General features: G+C 38.9%; 1 protein-coding gene across 1 annotated transcript; it reads right to left on the bottom strand.

Annotated features, from left to right (window-relative positions):
* Positions 1-1,468: 1,468 nt before the first annotated feature.
* On the bottom strand, positions 1,469-20,660 carry LOC125179474. Its single transcript, XM_047885487.1, has 11 exons — positions 20,196-20,660; positions 19,851-19,966; positions 18,938-19,070; positions 15,066-15,181; positions 14,156-14,288; positions 12,744-12,943; positions 6,240-6,297; positions 5,903-6,021; positions 3,939-4,071; positions 3,202-3,401; positions 1,469-2,331 (listed from the first exon to the last, which is right to left on the bottom strand). The coding sequence occupies exons 1-11, from the start codon at positions 20,658-20,660 to the stop codon at positions 1,584-1,586; spliced, it is 2,421 nt and encodes an 806-aa protein (XP_047741443.1). The 3' UTR covers positions 1,469-1,583.
* Positions 20,661-23,454: the final 2,794 nt, after the last annotated feature.

The raw sequence follows: 23,454 nt of genomic DNA, 5'->3' as shown, positions 1-23,454 counted from the left end.
TGTCTGCTACAAATCTTATAATCTATATTTAAGACACTCCTACCCGTGGTTGAACTAATACATATAGTTCAACCATATGTTTACTGTCTACCTTTATATATAAGTGAGTTTTTATGACGCACCCTTTATTCTGCACAGGCCAATGAGGCCGAGGCCATCACTCGGATATTTGTTAAAAGTACAGTGCATGTTCCAATTTTCATTTCTAGCTAGATGTCATGCAAAAATAGATCAGATGTATACCTCCGTGATAATATCGTGCAAAACTGAATAAAATATATTGATATCTCTGCAGCATTTTGTTATTTTAGATGCTCTAAAATTGCAACGTTTGCTTTCAAACGGAAGCGGTGCAGACAAAAGTGAAAGGTTGAGTGAATAATAAGTAGCTTGTGCATCATGTGGCTAGCGTATGAACCGGCCATCAAGTTAGATTTCATTTGCACGTCTCGGACAAACTTACGGCTATAATTACAATAGGCGACCGGTTGGACCGAGTCTACTGAACCAATCTTCCAACCACCAACATGAGTTGCTGCAGGCTGATTATCCTTGCCAAGTAGTTATAGTTGCCACCAGTATTTTATGATCCGTCTGAATGATCATCAATTTAGACTTTTGGTATTTTACATTAACTCCCTCTAGAAGGATTTGACTAATGGATTGTCGTAATGCACGCTGGTGAACGAAATCCATTTTATTGTTATTTGTTTTGCAATTAAAACGTGTAAATATGAATTTAAGAAACCAATTCGCCCAATCCCCTAATCAACAAACCTCTTCCTTACTTATCTCTCCTGATGAACTTTCGCCTGCTTCTATACTCTTATTCCAAACAATTAATAGCCCATTAATAGCTCAAAGATCAAATTATCCCAATACTATTTACTCTTTATCGTAGGTAACAGTAAGTCATTTACGCGTTCAGTAAATTCGTCACTTGGCAGCATCACGCGAGACAGGCTAGAGATTCATTGAACTATATAAGTTTGACCCACGACGATGACGATTTTTCGCCGTTCTGCGCATCTCTGGAGTGACGTCACTGTGGGCACAAAATGTGAATAGTGTAGATCAACACATTGTTTTCAAGTCATCTTTGAAAACATTAAAAAATGGACCTCATCGAAATGGCCCAAAACATTATTTACTGCATGCAACTAGACTTGTTTAAGCAAAACCGGTGTTACAAATCAGTTTGACGTCACGAGGTGACGTCACAACGACCAAGATGTCTTCACAGTTGGAATAACAAATGACATCCGCAAGGCGCAGCTGCACGTGGGAAAAACTTGTATTAGTTCAACCATGAAAAAATTTACCTAATTAAAATGGCATACGAGTCTCGATCATAGTAATTATAAATCTTAATATAATTTCCAAAATAAAAGTGCATGAGCTGCGTAGATGAAGGCCAAAATTTATTACAAAATTAAATTTTTGAGTTATAAAAACATAGTGACTGCTTACAATTATAAATAAGTTAAAGCCGAGACGTTTATTTATGACACGATAGAAGCATAAGATGTTGTTAGCGCCATGATCTACGCGTACACGATACGCGACAGATTTTACCGTGGCATTTAGCAAGAAAGTGTCCGCTGGACCTTTTTAGAGGAATGATCGCGCTGCTCACAATCAGAAAAACTTCTTTTACGGCTAGGGGAGGTGAGGAATAGGTAGTCATTTCCAGGACCGCGCACCGAACGATCACTCGTAAACGACCATTCAGAGTAGACAGACCGTTTCGGGCGTAGTTGGCAGGACAAAACATAACTATGCTGAGTCGCTTCGTTGTCAGGGATTCCGGTGAAAACGCGTGACTCGTTGACGCATATATCGTGCCGAGTGTGAGTATGGAATAAGTGTGAAATGAAGAAATTAGATGAAAACTCGCTATCGCTTGTCACTGCGTCACAACTCTGTGCAGGCAACGATATTTCGATGACGGATCTCTTTTCATCGCACCGCTCCACGGAAATAACACTCACCACAAGTTCTCTCTTATCTGCCTTGTTTAGATTGATGTTATGCTCATGTGGCCGAAAATAGCAAGGTGTCAACGCGTGCAATAATTGTTTAGCAGCTTTGCTGTACCGAGGCATAGATTGGGCGTAAATAAAGTTGTTGGCGGCATACTGGATCCAGTAGAAACAGTAAATGTAGATCCCTATAATTTGATTGCATGGTTTGCCGAGTTCTTCTTCTGGAACGGCCACGTTCCACACGCACACTGTGCCGACACACACGAGGTAAACGATGATCAGCCTGAAGCACATGCCCGTTGTTTTGCTGTTGCGCATGGCGATCTTCATGCGGCTCTCACTAGTCCTGAAATGTAAGAGGCGTGGGTCAAACGAATGTGTCTATGTGGATTCACGGATTTCAGCCAAAGGGCAAAGTTAGGTTTTAGGTGACCATCTCTTTTCCCGCCTTCGCTACGGTACCAATCCAGACGGGTGGATAGCTAGAGGTCAGCATAGCCCAAGTCCACAGTGCGAGAATGTACCTTCCCGAGGTACACTTTCGGAAGGTACAAAGAATGTACCTTCCCGAGCGTAACGCTGCCGGGCATCTTCACGGCTTTTGACACAAAGCGCCCACCACAACAGCGCCGTTCAGTCATAGCACTCACAGGCCACTGGTTCACAGCGCCGGAGCAACTCTGGCCGGAGCGCAACAGGCCCTACCGCAACAGGCTGCTACAAAGTTTGGCAAAGCTGGCCTCCGGCATGCGCCCCCTACCAGGGAAGGTGGGAATAAATAATGTACTCTGAAGTCGTCCGCTGGTGCTGATAATATAAACGTCGCCAAGTACACGTCGCGATAAATTTTATATCACGAAAACCAAGATATAACTAAACTGCATATAAAGAAACGCTTGCAAAAAAACCTGCCGCTGACGGCTATTATTGCAGAGAAGCTGGTAAGTGCATACCCAAATTGTGGGTTGATTTTCCTATTAATTTTTATCGCATTGGCATAGAAGTGATGATCCGTTCACTTTTTTAGTCTGAATTCTACCTGAATTCCATTCCATTATTATGTCTGTTAAAAATGGAATTCAGGAAATGTCAATCCTTTCTGTAAAGGAATAAAAGAATGATGTCATGAGATGGCGTTCAGTAAACTTAAGGCTCATCAACCAAAGGTAATTCAGGAACGAAACCTTGTAACTGAGTTTCAAGAAAAGAATCTCACCCAAATTTTTTCATGAACCGAGTACTGCTTTTGATGCGCACAATGATGGCGATGTAGCCCACTAGGATTAGAGCGCACGGAATGGGCGCCTCCATCAGAAAGAAGAAATCACGCATCCCGAAACTTTGACCTTCGGAGCTGACGAAGTCGCACTTAATTGTGTCTACGTTGTAGCCAAACTTGCCAAAAAACGCACCAACCTGTCAAATGGTTTAGTTATGTTACTCCAAAGTAAATCGAATTACANTATTGTAATTTTAGAGAGGTTTGAACGTGTGTTACGTACTTTACAACTCAAATTGAAAGAAACCAACGGCGTCACAAGGTATTTCTGCAACAACATTGCTGGAAAACCTGGCACTGCAGTTAAGGGGACGCCTATCCGTAAGGTTAGGTGCACGCAGCGTGCTCATCCAACTCTCATTAAGTATGGAAGACGTCGGAGTTAGAAAGAATTACTTCTACTTCATCTCTGTAGAATAATTATATCTAATTAATGAGTACCAGGTGAAACTCTGGTCTGAAGTTTATAATTCTTTCATCAAATATTCATATTGTAGACTATTGTAGCGATTGCTCATCCATGATCGTCAATGAGGAAGCTGAAAGAGAAACTACAGTATTTAGTAAACGAGTTCACCCGCTATTGGAAATTTACTTAATTGGTGCTGTTGAAACTGCTCATAGTAGTTAATTCAATGCAGAAGCTATATCGAAGTGGGCTATACTAATTTCACCTCAAGGAGCGTGGGCATCTGCATGCAAATGCTCAAAATCCATATCAGTAGGCAGTAACACGCAGACTTTTTGGGAGTGAACCAGCGGTACCCGCCTTTCTGCCACCGAGCATATCGACTGATCGTAATGAACCTAGGGAGAAAACAAATCTTTAGATTATAGAACACCGTCACGAAAATGAACGATCGTGCTGAAAATTATCACATGAATTTTATTTAGAACACTCGTAGTATTATTTAGTATATCTTTTTATTCAAAAAGATAAATTTTAGCTATAAAACGACTCTTCTCAGACTTTATGAACTGCAATAGAAGTGGTAAATGGTAAGTTCACAACAATCATAATAAGATGGAAAAAGTTGAAGTTTAAATAGTTTTTCTACATGAGTTACAATAATCTCTGAACACATACAGCTTACAAATTAAGGGGAGCGCAGCTATGCACCACCAATTATGTGCACCAATAAGCCCTGAATCGAACGCCTTGGATCTCTCCGAACATCCACCAATCAACCGTGAAACACTCTGCTTTGTCCTCCGCCGGCCTTGCATAGAACCTGCCGTGCACCACCAGGCCGCGGATCGAATAATTTTCATAAAGAAATATTGTTACATAAACATAGAGATGGACTGATGAAGCATAAAGCACTGCAAGACTGATAGATCCCAGCAGTAAAAAGCGCCTCGTGTGAAAGATTGCGCAGTAAATACTGCCGCGGCATTTTTGACGCGGCAGTATCTACTGCCCTGTGTGAAAGGGGCCTTACGACTGATCGTGATGAACCTAGGGAGAAAACAAAACTTTGGATTGTGGAACACCGTCACGACAATGAACGATCGTGCTGAAAATAATCATATGAATATTATTTAGAACACTCGTATTATTTAGTATATCTCTGCTTTTGATTCAAAAGGATACATTTCAACTATAAAACGACTCTTCTCAGACTTTATGAACTGTAATAGAAGTGGTAAATGGGAAGTGAACAACATTCATAATAAGTTGGAAAAAGTTGAAGTCTAAATAGTTTTTCTACGTGAGTTACAATAATCTCTGAACACATACAGCTGACAAATTAAGGGGAGCGCAGCCGTGCACCACCAATTTTGTGCACCAATCGAACGCCTTGGACCTCTCCGAACATCCACCAATCAGCCGTGAACCACTCGGCTTTGTCCTCCTCCGGCCTTGCATAGAACCTGCCGTGCACCACCAGGCCGCGGAACGAATATGACTTCCGGGCATCGTCAAATTACGTAATTTTACATTCACGGCATCTAAGGTTAGGTTCCAGTTAGTCTATCTCTGTTCCAAAATTTATCGTCCTTCGATGAGTGGCCGTTCGACCGAGGGCTGGTTCGACGCACGGCCTAGATATATGATTGTCCAGAAGTGTTGAAGGCTACGTTACGGAATGCAGGAATCATGATGGTCCATTACATCCAGGGCAGTGGTGGTTTTCGGCAGGCGACCCAAATTAAGAGTTATTTATTTCAGAGTAGTACGTGCTTCAACTTGAAAATCGGCTATAGCCTGTACGAAATCCCTTAATTCAAAGTTCAGATTTATAACATAAAACAGTCTTTTGACGAATAAATGGCGCGGAGGAAATTTTTGGACACCATAAATCGTTTTACTTGGTCCCGTAGACATATGGGACTTTACCGTTGCACCCTAGGCGCGTAATATTATTGCGAAAAATGGCTAGTGCACAATATTGACGGCTATCACTGATTACTTGCCAAAGATGTCAGCATTCAGATTATAAAATTTATATTGCATCCAGCTTTATGAATTGATTCGTTTAATATAAAATACGATTTAAAAAATTTAAATTCAATAAGGATTAGCTGATTGACTTAATAATTAAATAATGTGGTGCTGAAATTCATATTCAAGTCAGCAGTATAATGAAATGTTATGATCGATAACAATACCCTGAGTCCCTGACTTGAAACTCGCCTTTCGAGAGCCATAAGTCCGATCGTAGTCCACTCGGAGATGGCGCTCGTGTAGCGGAAGAAAGCCGAGAATTGACAAATATTGGTCTCAGATCCGTGTGAGAGCGGGGCTTCAAGATCCTGAGGACGTGCGAAAACTTTATTCAGTCGTTTGTTATTACCAATGGCGCAATTTTGCTGCGAATGATGGCATCACGTATGCACCTGCGGATGTTCAAGATGTGAACATGCTGATTATAACAAATTCTTTTCGTACGTTAAATTCGCGAGATGCAATTAAGTTATAATACATGGAACGAAATGCCGTAAAAAAATTTCATATTGGCACAACAACTTACTAGACCTGATCTGAATATGATGAGGTAAATTGAGAAGACGAAGGGCAGACACAAGACGCTGTAGCACAAGTCAGCAATGGCAAGGTTTAGCACAAGAACCGACGATGCTGTCGTTCGAATCTGTTGCTGTCTCTGTCCTAGAATCATTTGATGAATAAGTATGAGAATTGTGATTCCATTGCCAATCCCGCCAACAAGGATGACTGTCATAGTCAATTCATGCCCAACGTCTGGTTCTTCTCACAACCACCAGCGCATGGATCGGGTTGGGACATCGCGTCAGTGTTCATATTTGCACTTGAGTTTTTGAATTCAATTCTCTGTAGTTCAGTTCTTTCAGAACCATTATTTCGAGTTGTAAATTGAAGAGGCCCCAGGGTAGTTATTGCTAAACTCTTTGTTGTTCTTTGGCTATGCTGGAAGATTATAATATATTTATTAAGTGTAGTGAGGAGATTTTGCTTCAGGATGATAGTATCTCCGGGGATGAGAGAATTACCTTCTGACGGAGGATAGGCGATCATGAATGCGTTTGTGGACACCTGCATTAGCGCTATAGAAATACGAAGGTGACCCACTGCATCACGCCTGCTGTTGGAGATGCTACGAGCTGAGGGCGGTAGAAGGTAAGGGGAATTTCTGCGTAAAAACCGCGTTTGACGAGAGTCGTACTTGGAAATTTTACAGCATTGCTTTTTCAGTCCGAGGGAAATTATTTCTGCATCTCCTCTTACCTGATATCTTGAATTTATTAATACCGCTAAAGGGAATTGCAAAACAATGAAAATTTAGAAATTGAAAAATGATTCGTCTTTCCTGATAAATAGAAAAGAATAAATAAAAATATTTCGAAATGCAGTCTGCCCAAACAATCAATCACTTTAATAAAAAAACTTCCCTTTACATCCTATGGGAGTGTGACGGCAGTGCGTTTAAATTACTATATTTCACACACATAGTAGCTTTAGCACCCTTAGCACAACACTTATTAGCTTTCACTAATAAGTGTTGTGCTATGCAATGATCCGAACTCAATATATGCAGCCTTCTAATCCACAAAATCCCTAATTTTGGTAATTTTTTGGAACTGCGACGATCTCGGAAAGGTTTCTTGCACAAGCATTTTCGCATCAAACAATAAAACAGATACCAAACTTTATCATTTTAAACAACATGCAGGATACCCTAAATTTTATCACTATCAAGTTCAGCCAAGTGGACATATTCTCATCTATACTTTAGGCAAAGGATGAATCCATTACAATATTTTCAGCATCGTGATTGAAATTACTTACTTTCACGTTGAAATTTATGCATTTTCAGTAACATTATTCAACTTAACAGAGCGTTTTTGAGTGACCATTTCAACTCAAGGCGGATAATTTCCTCTCAAAAGCTATTTGAAACAAATTTTTGACCAAGTTGATCTGTATGAGCGTCTGGTAAACTTATATTAAATGTGAAAGAACCTCCGAACATAGAAATGTTTCAGGACAATCGTAATAGTTAATGTCAGACGTTGTATAATTTTACAGGTCTAATTGACGGCTTCATTTATAACGGTGAGACAGTTATCAGAAATACTTACAGCGAGATTTATTTAACTCTTAGCATCAAATGGTAAATAAATAGTTCATCGTTGATGGCCTACTAATCACCCAATTTAAATATAAGTTTCCCAAATCGCTGAACGTGTTAACGGATAGACCTCTTATAACAGAGTTAGCGCCAGACTGCATCCGAGATAACCTGAGCATTTGATTGCCCTCATCATCAAGTCTTATCAGCTGAGAGATGTCTTATCTCAAGTGGAGATTGAATAAGATTGAAGTGCCGTTAAATAATTTGAATAACCGGCCAATGTGCGCTCCATGCGCAGAAATTAATGCTTTAAATCTGATATTAAATAAGAGGCTGGATATGAACATTGGGAGCCTTCAAGATACCTTTACGATACATACATCTTAAATATTTTATTTCTGAGGTTCATTTATTTGTGAGATCAATTATCGATTGTGTTGTTTTGGTGTAATCGTTTCTAATCCTGAATTTTCATTTAGGATTCAAATCCGCTTCACCTGAAATCTAATTAAAAAATATAACGCAGTACTCACTGCAGTGAGTGACATCTAGAGAACTTATTTTCTCGTCGACGAAAACGTGAACCAGACGTACGGACGGACAGACAGACATGACGAGCACAATAGGGCCTTTTTCCATAAATGAGAAAATGCGCTAAAAATGGACCTGTGATCACATTTTATAGTTAGAAGGCCTCTCGACCTACCCCGACATCCCGATTGGAATAATAAGGCAGAGAATTTAATTTAGAATTTGTGTACTGAGTTTTCTGTACGAACGCCATAGGTAAAAAAATGTTGATATCATAAATAATAATAAAAAAGAGTCTCATGGTCACATATGCTGTGAAATGACGAGCGTTTAGCATCGCCGTGTTCTTTTCCTACTTTTAAATTGACTAATCACTTAACTCCTCACGAGCTATCATATCAAGTCATAAGCATAACCATTTCTCATTCCTACTTATTTGTGCATTTATTGTACGCTTGAAAAGCCTATGAAAAATATTTATTTGTATGACCAGAAGGAGGTTCGTGGCGTATATGGAGTTTGGCAGACATATGGAAATCCTATAAAAAAATCCTCAATTCATCGCAACCGAGGTTAATTATAGCTCGCTGCCCGCACTGAAGCGATTAAATAGATTATTCCCGCTAGCTTTGTATGGACGTGCTTAGCAAACATGAAAAAATATCAAGTAAACGTTAGGAAAGGGATATTAAATACATCAATTAAAACGATTGAAAGTCATTGGAAAATTTACCCATTTACATTACCATATATTTTTGACCGTAACGATCGATAACGGCGAGAAGGAATGTGTTTTTGTTGAGGACATGGCAAATTTCATCGTGGAAATCCAATCAAAGACGAATTTACCAAAGCACCAGAATAAGAAACTTCGTCGGCCATTGAGATGTACTTTTAAAGGAATATTCCAGGATTATTTCTTATTAAACAGTCTTAGTCTGAAACTTACGAAAGTTCACCAAATTATGAAATTTTTCCTGTGAGATTTTTCCATATATTTCTTTTGTGTACAAACGTTCTAGACCCTCAATGTAGGCCAGATCTATATATCTGAGCGAAGGCCAAATACCTTCCGAAGCCAGCAATCGCCCTAGGTTCTTCAGTAATTTAGTACGTTATTAATTATTTAAGTTTATTTTTTATAATGTTCTGCAATATTGTTTAAAACTTAGATTACTTTAACAACTCTATATGATATTATTGTTATTATTTAGAGAGAAATCATTGCAAATTTGCAAGACACTTTCTCATTGAGAATAACCTTACGAACAAGCTATATTTATATATATTTCAACAAAAGTCAAATTTAGCATATTCGCAAAAGTCAACATTTGCCAATTCAACGGAGATATTTGTCAATTCCCTGATTTTGCTTCTTCAAATGATATTCATTTAATCTTCTTTTGTTCTTGGATAACAATATTCTTCTAGGATAACATTTGATAGTGATAACATCGACAAGTGGTGTCTCTAGCCCATCGTCTCCTCGTGACGAAGCTCTTCTGCCATTAATAGTTCAGTAGTAAATATCAGGTTCAAAACATTTAGAGTCAGTCATCACACCCCTATATGGTGGGATGGCTTGGTTCCGAGTTTAACCGTAAAAATGAAATTTACGGACGCCGTGAAAGGGATGCAGGGTGATTCGCTTCTCGAGGGGACAATTTATCTGTCCAGTCTATATGGGGGTGATTAAATTCAACGTGCACGGATATAAACATATCATAATATCATCACATTCAGCCCTTCTCTTCGCCGTTCTGCAGCCTCTGATTGAACTTAAATGCAGGTCTGGAGAGGTTGACCTATAGTGTCGGCGTCGGTATTATTGAGGAGGTACGTCCATGCTAGGTTTAATAATAAGTCCAGCAGCTATCTCAATCAATCGTCAGCTATAGAAAGATCGGGTTCCATAGGCCGGATCCCTTGTGAATCAAGTCACGAAAAGTTCAAGAATCGGCAACAGGCCATGGGCCTATTTCTTCAACGCCGACACTTCTATTCTATTCTATAAATCCTGAAAGACTGATTGTGTACTGACGGCTCTTTGGTGTACTGAGATTTCTCTCGTGAATAGGTTCGGTTATGTGCAATATAAATATGCTGCACCGTTATGATTGGCCTCGGTAATTGTTTTGACGACTTGTTGCTATTGGGCTGGGTGATTTACTACCATGCAGGAAATATGTGCCAAAGGCTTCAATCGAGCTCAGAATTCTATAAGCTTTGTAGCGCATTTTCTCATTTATGGAAAAAAGGCGCTATTGTGCTCGTCATGTCCGTCCGTCCGTCTGTCTGTCCGTGATTTTACGGACGGACGGACGAGAAAATGCGCTCTCTGTCACTGCAGTGAGTACTGAGTTACATTTTTCTTCTATGTCTGTCAGCGAAAAGGAATACGAAGTGATGGGGGAATTTGGTATTGCTGGCCTCCAACGCGCACCCCGTCGATATGAGATAGAAGCTCAGAAATCATATTAGTATGAACCTTTAGCTGCCTCTAACATATTTAACCACGCCATTATGATCGAATAGAGTGGTGCCTCAGGATTTTATTAATCAATGGCAAATGCCTATATAGCAAAAACTACTGAAAAAAGCTTTTGATTGAACATTTACTCGCCAAGGTAATATACTGTACATACAGAATTATATCAGTATTAAATCTATAACATTGATTTTCAGCAAGGATTCTCATAGAGAGCATAGTGTACTAATTTCAAACTCACCAAAGTAAAAATATTAGGACAGAGCAAGTGCTAGCTTGGAAGAAGTATAATTTGTATTTCAAACGTTAGGCCATCATGCCTGAGAATTCTGACAGGAAATCCTAAGTCACGGCGTCACTGCCCTACGTTGGCGAAGACATCAATTTACAATGATTTCTATTTACAATGATTTATTATATATTTGCATGGAAATAACATTCACCATGTGCCCTTTCTTCAGCTCCGTTTTCATGATAAGGTTTTGCTCGTCTGGCCGATAATAGCAAGGTATGAGAGCGTGTAACATTTGTTTGAAGGCTTTATTGTATGGAGGCATCGATCGGGCGTAAATAAAGATGTTTGCAGCATACTGGATCCAGTACAGACAGTAAATGTAGATTCCCATGATTTGATTGCACGGTTTACCAAACTCATTTTCTGGAACCACCGTATTCCACACGCAGACAGGGACAACGCACAAGAAGTAAACGGCTATCCGGCTGTAGTAGAAATTCATTGTTTTTCTGTTTCGCTTGGCGATCTTCTTGTTGAACTCACTAGTCCTGAAGTGAAAAATTCGTGGGTCAGATCAAATCTTGCTATCCAAACGAGCTTAGTTTAGAAATACTACACTGAAATAAAAATACATTGTTTTAAGTCTTGTACGTAGTGAATCGAGCAAAGATGCTCAACGAGAACTTAAAAAAAAGATGATTGCTGTTAAAATTATGATTTAGTGAATCGAGCAAAGATGCTCAACGAGAACTTAAAAAAAAAGATGATTGCTGTAAAAATTATGATTGCGTGAACGATTATTGCCTCAATAAAAAAAGATGATTGCTGTAAAAATTATGATTGCGTGAACGATTATTGCCTCAATTTTGTTAGAATTTGACAATCAATCTCAACTTGATTTCAGTAAAACAAGAGAAAAATTGTACAAAATAGAGCACCATTTCCTGAATGTTCAAAAATTATCGCCTTGCATTTTGCTGGAGCTAACGAATAAAATTTTCCCCCTGCTAGGTCATTTATCTCGTAGTTAATAATTTATGATAACATTGACATATAAGTTGATACCTGGCAGGTTCTGATTTGGTACTAAATCAAGTACAGACCGTGAGAATGTCGGGTGTTTATATAAATAACATGTTGCAGAAAAATAAGCTCATGTTCACGAAGCCTACGCAATATGCATAACAATAAATTGTCGTGATCAAGTGGTGACAGAAGCTGCTGGAGGCGATCCATCGTGGTCTAGCTGGGACTTCTACGTCCGAAACAAATCCTAGAGATACTAAGAATACCAAGGATACTAAGGATCGCAATGTGACCGTTACACGGTCCTCTTTTTAACCCAATGAGTGTTTGCAAGTGTTCCAAAAAATATTTTTAAAATTTACAAAAAACTTAAAAAAATTAATGAGCCAAAATGTGTTTAATAAACTGCTCAAGAAGTTTAAAAAGTCAAAAGAGTTATCAGCCGTTCCGCTACTGCGGTAACCTTGCGGGAACCCAGGCATTCGGTGTACATATGTTGCGCGTTTCTGTTCAACGATAAATATTGTTGAAAAATTTAGCAGCATCAGTATAATATTCAATAAATTTCAAATAAAAATTGCTGTTTACGCCTAAATAGAAAGTCACTTGATTTGCTATGTCAACCATGCACTTAGTTTCTCACCCAAACTGTCGCATGAACTTTGCCCTGCTCTTGATGCGCACGATGCTGGCGCTGTAGCCCACGAGTATTAGAACACACGAAACAGGAGCCTCCATCAGAAAGAAGACGTCACGCATTCCGAAATTTTCAGGTTGGTCACTGACAAAGTCGCACTTTACAGTGTCAGTGTTGTAGCCGAATTTTCCGAAAAACGGGCCAGCCTGTTCAAGTAATAACGTACAGGGGTAAGTCATAATATGGGAAATACCCGAGAAATCAAAAATATATTTTAGTATGGTGTCGGTCCACCTTTTGCGGCAATTACATCCTCAATTCTACAAGGTATTGATTCATACAAATTGTGAATTTTTTCCAAAGGAATTTTAACCCTTTCTTCAGACAAAATTCCGTCCAGCTCTTTAAAAACGATGCCGGCGGGAATAGGCTTCTGACTTGCATCTCTAAATTCGACCATAAATGCTCGATAATATTCAGGTTTGGTGATTGTGGTGGCCAAATGAGACGCTCAACTTCATTAGAATCTTTCACGTGAGGCTGTCTCGAATTAAACGTAAACTCGGCCAGAGGTTGAAAATTAAGGTAAACAATGATTTGTCAGAGAAGCTTACATTTTCCACAGCTTGAATAACAAATTCTGGAGGTTTTTACATCACTCTGAACGCATTGAAGCAATTGTATTTGAAACCATAGCTTTTCTAATTGCAGGTCTCGCATAGAATCCAGATCTGGGCAGCTGTCGACGGACAGTCTTTATGGAAACTGGGTTCAGTAGGTGCCCATTGAGGTGCAGTAATTTTAAGAGCCGTGGTTTTTCGATTGTCCCTCACAATTCGATATAGGTAATGACGGTCTCTCTCAGAAAACTTTGACTTTCAGCCAGACCTGTGCTTTGCTGAGGACGTTTTTCCTTCTCTTACAAAAGTAGTCATTACTTTTGAGAAAGCACCTCTAGAAACGTCAAGCATTCGGGAAGTTTCTGTCACACTAGCACCTGCCATATGGGTACCAACAATTTGGCCTCTTTGAAAGGCAGAGAGATTTGCCATTTATAGGTTGTAGGTTATGTAATAGACATGGAAATTTACTAGAAATATCTTTGCAGGGATAAAGTATTGATTAGCATGCAGCAATAAACAATAAAACGTAAAAATATGTCACGATTTTACTGTTGATAACATGTTCGAAAATTACGATATCAAAATGTCAGGTGTTTCCCTTATTTTGTCCAACACCTGCAGTTATTTTCCGTCGCAGTGCAAATGGCGTATATAATTGACCTGAAACATTGGTTAAATGTATTTCAAAAGTCTCACAATGACAAAAGATAAAGGTTATATTGTGCAAGTAAGATCATTATTACCGATTTTTCACCGAGGAAAGAAAAAAAAATCGGAGGGTGAAGCGTATTTCACCTCGAGAAGCGTTGGCAGCTGCAAGCCGACACCCACTATCCATATCAGGAGGCAGTAACACGCAGACTTTTTGGGAGTGAACCAGCGATAGCCGCCTTTCTGCCACCGAGCATATCGACTGATCGTGATGAACCTGCGGAGACAAGCAAATCTTTGGATGATGGGACACCGTCACGACAGTAAACGATTCCGCTGAAAATTATCGAAAGGATATTGTTTAGAACACTCAAATGGATAGTATTTCTACTTCTGAATCATGAATCAATAAGATAAATTTTGACTATAAAACGACTCTTGTCTGATTTAATGAACTGCAATAGAAGTAGCAAATGAGAAGCAAACAACGTTCACGATAAGTTGGAAAAAATTGAAGACCAAACAGTTTTTTCGATCCATGTGAGTTACAATTATCTCTGAACCCGTACAGCTTACAAATTTAGAGTTATTTAATTCAGAGTAGGACGTGCTTCAACTTAAAAATAGACTTTCGCCTATACAAAAACCCTTAATATTATTGTCAAAGTTAAGATTTATAACATAATACAGCTTTTGAACTAATAGAGGGCGTGAATACAGTCATTGGAGACATCAATCGTTTAACCTGGTACCGTAGACCAGTTACCGTTTCATCTAGGCACCCAATATTATTGCGGAAAATAGCTAGTGCACAATATTGACGGCTATCCCTGATTACTTGCCAAAGATGTGAGCATTCAGATTATCAAAGTTATATCCCATCCAGCTTCATGAATTTATTCGTTCAATATAAAATATTATTTCAAAAATTAAAATTCAATAAGAATTATCCGATTGACTTGTTAATTAAATTATGTGGTGCTGAACTCCATATTCAAGAACGCAGTATCCTGAAATGCCATGATCGATAAGTATACCCTGACTTGAAACTCGCCTTTCAAGAGCCATAAGCCCGATCGTAGTCCACTCGGAGATGGCGTTCGTGTAGCGGAAGAAAGCCGAGAACTGACACTTGGTATCAAATCCATGTGAGAGCGGAGCTTCGAGATCCTGAGGACGTGCGAAAACTTATGCGTAAAAACAGCGTGTGACGAGAGTCGTACTTGAAAGATTTACAGCATTGCTTTTTCAGTCCGAGGGAAATTATTTTTGCATTCTCCTCTCACTTGATATCTTGAGCGGTGAGAGATATCCCTCTGAGATATCTTGATATCACACTTGATATCTCCTCTCACTTGATATCTTTTTAGCATTAAATTATTTAAAGATTCAGTCGGCCCAAACAATCAATCAGGTTAATAAATCAATCCCCTTTTCATATACTGTGTTTGTGTTGACGGCGGTGCATTTATTAATTATGATATTTTACACGCAGAGTAGCTTTAGCACCCTTCTAAATTAACTATCTTTAGCTTTCACTAATAAGCGTTGTGCTAAGCAATGATCCGAGCTCTATACATGCACCCTTATAATTTCATAGAACCAAAAATTATCGTGAAGATAACCTGCTGTGAAATAATTTTAGTCAAAAATATATCGAAACAAAATTGGGCATATAAAAAAGATGAGAGAAATTAAAATCTGTCTCGAATCATTCAATATGAGCTTCATGCCTATCCTTAATCAGGATTTACAATTCAAATTTCGCTGTATTCCGCAAAATCCCTAATTCTGTTCAGTTTTTGGAGCTGCGCCGATGACGGAAAGATCAGTTGCATGTGTATTTTCACATGAAACAATAATAAAACAGATACCAAACTTTATTTATAATTTCAGACAACTGGATACCCGTAATTTGATCACTATCGAGTTAAGCCAAGTGGACATATCCACGTCTATACTTTAGCATGGATCCTTCTCATGCAAAGGATGATTCCAATACAATATTTTCAGCATCATAATGGGAATTACTTACTTTCGCGTCAAAATTTACATATTTCCAGTAACATTATTCATCTTAACAACGCTTTCTTGAGTGACCATTAACTCAAGGCGGATCATAATTTCCTCTCACAAGCTGTTTGAAACACAGTTTCGACCACGTTGATCTGTATGGGAGTCTGGTAAACTTCTATAAAAATGTGGAAGAACCTTCAAAGACAGAAATGTTTGAGGGCAATCGTAAATGCAACAACCATGATCAAAATAGTTTAATTACTAAAGTAATGCATAATTTTACAGCTCCAATTGACGGCTTCATTTATAACTGTGAGACAGTTATCTGAAATACTTACAGCGAGACTTATTTAACTCTTTGCATCAAATGACAAATAAATAGTTCATCGTTGATGGCCTACTAATCACCCAATTTAAATATAAGTTCCCCAATCGCTGAACGTGTTAACGGATAGACCTCTTATAACAGAGTTAGCGCCAGACTGCATCAGAGATAACCTGAGCATTTTATTGCCCTCATCATCAAGTCTTATCAGCTGAGAGATGTCTTATCTCAAGTGGAGATTGAATAAGATTGAAAAGCTGTTAAATAATTTGAATAACCGGTAAATGTGCGTTTTATGAGCAGAAATTAATGCTTTAAATCTGATATTAAATAAGATGCTGGTTATGAACATTGGGAGCCTTCAAGATACATTTACGATACATACATCTTAAATATTTTATATTTAAGGTTAATTTATTTTGTGAGATCAATTATCGATTGTGTTGTTTCGGTGCGATCGTTTCTAGTCCTGAATTTTCATTCAGGATTTAGATCCGCTACTCCTGAAATCTCATTAAAAAGTGGACACGTGACCACATTTTTATAGTTGAAGGCCTCTCGACCAACGTCGACATCCTGATTGCAAAATTAAGGCAGAAAATATAATTACAATTTGTATGCTGAGTGTATGTACGAAAGCCATAGGTAAACAAATTTTGATATCATAAATAATAATGAAAAAGTGTTAGGTACATTTGCTCACATATTCTGTGAAACGACGAGCGTTTAGCATCGCCGCGTACTTTTTTCTACTAATAAATTGACAAATCATAGAACTCCTCACGAGTTATCACTTATCATATCAAGTCAAATAGCATAACAATTTCCCATTCCTACTTATTTGTGGCGTATTGCGTACATTTATTGTACGCTTGAAAAGCCTATGAAAAATATTTATTTGTATGGCCAGAAGATGGGTCGCGGCGTATAGGATATGGCAGACATGGAAATCCTTTATCAATAAAAATCCTCAATTCATCGCAACCGAGGTTGTAGCTCGCTGCCCGCACTTGAAACGATTAAATAGATTATTCCCGCTAGTTTGTATGAACGTGCTTAGTAAGCATGAAAAAATATCAAGTAAACCTTGAATAACGGATATGAACATCAATTAAAACGATTGAAAATCATAGGAATTTTTGCTCATTTATATTTACATAGATTTCTGACCGTCACGATAACGGCGAGAAGGAATGTGTTTTAGTTGAGGACGTAGTAGCAAATTTCATCGTGGAAATCCAATCAGTCAAAGACGAATTTACCAAAGCTTCAGCATAAGAATATTCGTCTCGTCGGTCAATGAGATTTACTTAAAAGTAATATTCCAGGATTATTTCTTACTATAAACAGTCTTAGTCTGAAGTTTACAAACGTTCACCAAATTATAAATTTTTACCTGTGAGATTTTTCCATATACTTCTTAATATTTTGTGTACAAACGATCTAGAGTTCTAGACTCTCTATGTAGGCCAGAGCTTTATTACTGAGCGAAGGCCGAATACTTTCCGAAACCAGCAATCGCCCTAGGGTCTTCAGTAATTTAGTACGTTAATAATTATTTATCTTTATTTTTATAATGTTCTGCAATATTGATTAGAACTTAGATTACTTTAACAACCCTTTATGATATTATTAGTATTTAGAGCAATCATTGCAAATTTGCAAGACACTTTCTCATTGAGAACAACCTTACGAACAAGTTTTATTTATATATTTAAACAAAAGTCATACATGTATATGGCATATTCACAAAGTCAACATTTGCCAATTCAACGGAGATATTTGTCAATTCTCTGATTTTGCTTCTTCAAATGATATTCATTTAATCTTCTTTTGTTCTTGGATAACAATATTCTTCTAGGATAACATTTGATAGTGATAACATCGACAAGTGGTGTCTCTAGCCCATCGTCTCCTCGTGACGAAGCTCTTCTGCCATTAATAGTTCAGTAGTAAATATCAGGTTCAAAACATTTAGAGTCGGTCATCCCACCCCTATATGGTGGGATGGCTTGGTTCCGAGTTTAACCGTAAAAATGAAATTTACGGACGCCGTGAAAGGGATGCAGGGTGATTCGCTTCTCGAGGGGACAATTTATCTGTCCAGTCTATATGGGGGTGATTAAATTCAACGTGCACGGATATAAACATATCATAATATCATCACATTCAGCCCTTCTCTTCGCCGTTCTGCAGCCTCTGATTGAACTTAAATGCAGGTCTGGAGAGGTTGACCTATAGTGTCGGCGTCGGTATTATTGAGGAGGTACGTCCATGCTAGGTTTAATAATAAGTCCAGCAGCTATCTCAATCAATCGTCAGCTATAGAAAGATCGGGTTCCATAGGCCGGATCCCTTGTGAATCAAGTCACGAAAAGTTCAAGAATCGGCAACNGGTGTTTCCTTTATTTTGTCCAACACCTGCAGTTATTTTTCCGTCGAAGTGCAAATGGCGTATATAATTGACCTGAAACAATGGTTAAATGTATTTCAAAAGTTTCACAATGACGAAATATAAAGGTTATATTGTGCAAGAAAGATCATTATTGCCGATTTTTCACCGAGGAAAGAAATATATATTTCACCTCGAGAAGCGTTGGCAGCTGCAAGCCGACACCCACTATCCAAATCATGAGGCAGTAACACGCAGACTTTTTGGGAGTGAACCAGCGGTAGCCGCCTTTCTGCCACCGAGCATATCGACTGATCGTGATGAACCTGCGGAGACAAGCAAAACTTTGGATGGTGGAACACCGTCACGACAGTAAACGATTGTGCTGATAATAATCAAAGGAATATAATTTAGAACAATTGTATTTATAGCATATCTCTACTTTTGATTCAAAAAGATAAATTTTGACTAAAAAACGACTCATGTCTGATTTGATGAACTGCAATAGAAGTAGCGAATGGGAAGTTAACTTTATTTATTTATTTATCTTTATCGTGTTCACGATAAGTTGGAAACAGACCAAACAGTTCTTTTTCGATCCAATTGAGTTATAGCTTACAAATTTAGAGTTATTTATTTCAGAGTAGTACGTGCTTAACTTAAAAAATAGACTTTCGCCTATACGAAAATCCTTCATATTATTATCAAAGTTAAGATTTATAACATGATACAGGTTTTTGACTAATAGAGAGTGTGAAGTCAGTCTTTGAAGACATCAATCGTTTTACCTGGTACCGTAGACCTGTTATTGTTTCACCCTAGACGCCCAATATTATTGCAGAAAATGGCTTGTGCACAATATTGACGGCTACCCCTGATTACTTGCCAAAGATGTGAGCATTCAGATTATCAAAGTTCAAAGTTATATCCCATCCAGCTTCATGAATATATTTGTTTAATATAAAATCTTATTTCAAAAATTAAAACTCAAGAAGGATTATCTGATTGACTTATTAATTAAATGAGGATAGTGCTGAACTTCATATGCAATTAGGCAGAATCATGAAATGCCATGATTGATAAATAAACCCTGACTTGAAACTCGCCTTTCAAGAGCCATAAGCCCGATCGTAGTCCACTCGGAGATGGCGTTCGTGTAGCGGAAGAAAGCCGAGAACTGACACTTGGTATCAAATCCATGTGAGAGCGGAGCTTCGAGATCCTGAGGACGTGCGAAAACTTCACTCAGTAATCTTTTATTATCACAAATGGCACAATTTTGATCCGAACGCCAGGCTCAAGCTAGCACGCACCTCCATGATGATATTCAAGCGATAACAAATTCTTTTCGCTGGTATTTTAACATGTACATTTGTGAGTATCAATTAAGTCATAAAACAATTCAAGGAACAAAATTTAGCAGCAAAGTACACCTGGGCGCAATAACTTACTAGACCTGATCTGAATATGATGAGGTAAATTGCGAAGACGAAGGGCAGACACAAGACGCTGTAGCACAAGTCAGCAATGGCAAGGTTTAGCACAAGAACCGACGAAGCCTTCGTTCGAATCTGTTGTTGCCTCTGTCCTAGAATCATCTGATGAATAAGAATGAGTATTGTGATTCCATTGCCAATCCCGCCAACAAGGATGACTGTCATAGTCAAACACATTCCAAACAGAAGAGTGGCTCGCAGTAAACCTTCTCCGGAACACTTCAAGTCTTCTTCGCTGGAGCTGTTATGAGAAGTGCAGTTCATGTCCAACGTCTGGTTCATTCTATCAAAATCTTTATCATACCCAACGTCTTGATCATGCCCAACGTCTTTATCATGCCCAACGTTCATGCCCAACGTCTGGTTCTTCTCACAACCACCAGCGCATGGATCGGGTGGGGACGTCGCGTCAGTTTTCATATTTGCACTCGAGTTTTCGAATTCAATTCTCTGTAGTTCGGCATTTTCAGAACCATTATTTTGAGTGGTAAGTTGAAGAGGCACCAGGGTAGTTATTGCTAAACTCTTTGCTGTTCTTTGGCTACGCTGGAAGATTATAATCCATTTATTAACTGTAGTGAGGAGATTGTGCTTCAGGATGATAGTATCTCCGAGGATGAGAGAATTACCTTCTGACGGAGGATAGGCGATCATGAATGCGTTTGTGGACACCTGCATTAGCGCTAGACATACGAAGGTGACCCACGGCATCGCGCCTGCTGCTGGGGACGCTAGACCTGAGGGCTGTAGAAGGTAAGGGGAAAGTTGCGTAAAAACAGCGTGTGACGAGAGTCGTACTTGAAAGATTTACAGCATTGCTTTTTCAGTCCGAGGGAAATTATTTCTGCATTCTCCTCTCATTTGATATCATAACAAAGCTATCTTGAGTGACCATTAACTCAAGGCGGATCATAATTTCCTCTCACAAGCTTTTTGAAACACAGTTTCGACCACGTTGATCTGTATGGGAGTCTGGTAAACTTCTATAAAAATGTGGAAGAACCTTCAAAGACAGAAATGTTTGAGGGCAATCGTAAATGCAACAACCATGATCAAAATAGTTTATTACTGAAGTAATGCATAATTTTACAGGTCCAATTGCATGACCACTGTTAGAAAAATGACCGTTAACGGTATTACCGGCGTTTCAGTGGCCGGTCGGCACTTGAAAAGAAACACCGTGCCACCGTTTTTATTCCAATTTAACACCAGAAATTCGTAAAACATCTGATAAAAACGGCGAAACAGTTTATTTTCACGGGGCGACCGGCCACTATAAAGGACGCCGGTGGGACCGTTTTTTCACCGTTTTTTCTTAACAGTGACGGCTTCATTTATAACGGTGAGACAGTTATCTGAAATACTTACAGCGAGATTTATTTAACTCTTTGCATCAAATGACAAATAAATAGTTCATCGTTGATGGCCTACTAATCACCCAATTTAAATATAAGTTTCCCCAATCGCTGAACGTGTTGACGGATAGACCTCTTATAACAGAGTTAGCGCCAGACTGCATCAGAGATAACTTGTGCATTTTATTGCCCTCATCATCAAGTCTTATCAGCTGAGAGATGTCTTATCTCAAGTGGAGATTGAATAAGATTGAAGTGCCATTAAATAGTTTGAATGACCGGCCAATGTGCGATCCAGGCGCAGATATTAATGCTTTAAATTTGATATTAAATAAGATGCTGGATATGAACATTGGGAGCCTTCAAGATACATTTACGATACATACATCTTAAATATTTTATTTTTAAGGTTCATTTATTTTGTGAATAAATGAAATCGCATTAAAAAAGTTCGCTACACCTGAAATCGCATTAAAAAGTGGACACGTGACCACATTTTTATAGTTGAAGGCCTCTCGACCAACGTCGACATCCTGATTGCAAAATTAAGGTAGAAAATTTAATTACAATTTGTATGCTGAGTGTATGTACGAAAGCCATAGGTAAACAAATTTTGATATCATAAAAAATAATGAAAAAGTGTTAGGTACATATGCTCACATATTCTGTGAAATGACGAGCGTTTAGCATCGCCGCGTACTTTTTTCTACTAATAAATTGACAAATCATAGAACTCCTCACGAGCTATCATATCAAGTCAAATAGCATAACAATTTCCCATTCCTACTTATATGTGGCGTATTGCGTGCATTTATTGTGCGTTTGAAAAGCCTATGAAAAATAATTATTTGTATGACCAGAAGAAGGTTCGCGGCGTATAGGATATGGCAGACATATATAAAAATCCCCAAAGGTGAGCAGTAGCGCGCTACATGTAGCGGCCGCTACATTTTCAGTAGCGGTAGCACACGGATATAAACATATCATAATATCATCACATTCAGCCCTTCTCTTCGCCGTTCTGCAGCCTCTGATTGGATTTAAATGCAGGTCTGGATAGGTTGACCTATAGTGCACATGTCGGTAGTCGGCCCAGGGTGGCCCAGTGGTTAAAGTTCAGAGTACCAGGATTGGTGCAGAGAGGCGCGGGTTCGTTCCCAGCTCTGTGCTCCAGTTTCTGGTCAGAATCGGCGAGGAGGCCGGGCGGTTAAGCACAGCAGAATTGTAGCAGTGAGTTGCGAGTTATAGACCGCAAAATACTGTGAATGTTCTGCGATGTTAAGAATCGGCGACAGGCCTACGGCCTACTAAACGCTGAAACCGCTATTATTGAAGAGGTACGTCCATGTTCGGTTTAAATCCTGAAAGACTGACTGTGTACTGACGGCTCTTTGGTGTACTGAGATTTCTCTCATGAATAGGTTAGGCTATGTGCAATATAAATATACTGCACCGTTATGATTGGCCGCGGTAATTGTTTTGACGATTTGTTGCTATTGGGCAGGGTGATTTACTACCATGCAAGGAATACGTGCCATAGGCTTCAATCAAGCTCAGAATTCCATAAGCTTTATAGCGCATTTTCTCATTTATGGAAAAAGGCGCTATTGTGCTCGTCATGTCCGTCCGTCCGTCTGTCTGTCCGTGACTTTACGGACGGACGGACGAGAAAATGCGCTCTCTGCCACTGCAGTGAGTACTGAGTTACAATTTTTCTTCTATGTCTGTCAACGAAAAAGAATACGAAGTGATTGGGTAATTTGGTATTGCTGGCCTCCAACACGCACCCCGTCGATATGAGATAGAAGCTCAGAAATCATATTAGTATTAACCTTAAGCTGCCTCTAACATATTTAACC

The sequence above is a fragment of the Hyalella azteca genome, unplaced genomic scaffold (assembly GCF_000764305.2).
Source record: "Hyalella azteca isolate HAZT.00-mixed unplaced genomic scaffold, Hazt_2.0.2 contig39, whole genome shotgun sequence".
In the NCBI taxonomy this organism is placed as follows: domain Eukaryota; kingdom Metazoa; phylum Arthropoda; class Malacostraca; order Amphipoda; family Hyalellidae; genus Hyalella; species Hyalella azteca.
This window is presented reverse-complemented; position numbering and strand designations above follow the sequence as displayed.

What these genes read in the sequence shown, in the direction of transcription:
- LOC125179474 (XM_047885487.1), bottom strand. Translation starts at nt 20,660, where the DNA reads ATGAAAACTGACGCGACGTCCCCACCCGATCCATGCGCTGGTGGTTGT. An exon ending in GGGCTTATGGCTCTTGAAAG is followed by an intron (nt 19,071 to 19,850) that starts GCGAGTTTCAAG and finishes TTGTCTCCGCAG; the next exon opens with GTTCATCACGATCAGTCGAT. An exon ending in AGCTGCCAACGCTTCTCGAG is followed by an intron (nt 15,182 to 18,937) that starts GTGAAATATATA and finishes GCACGTCCTCAG; the next exon opens with GATCTCGAAGCTCCGCTCTC.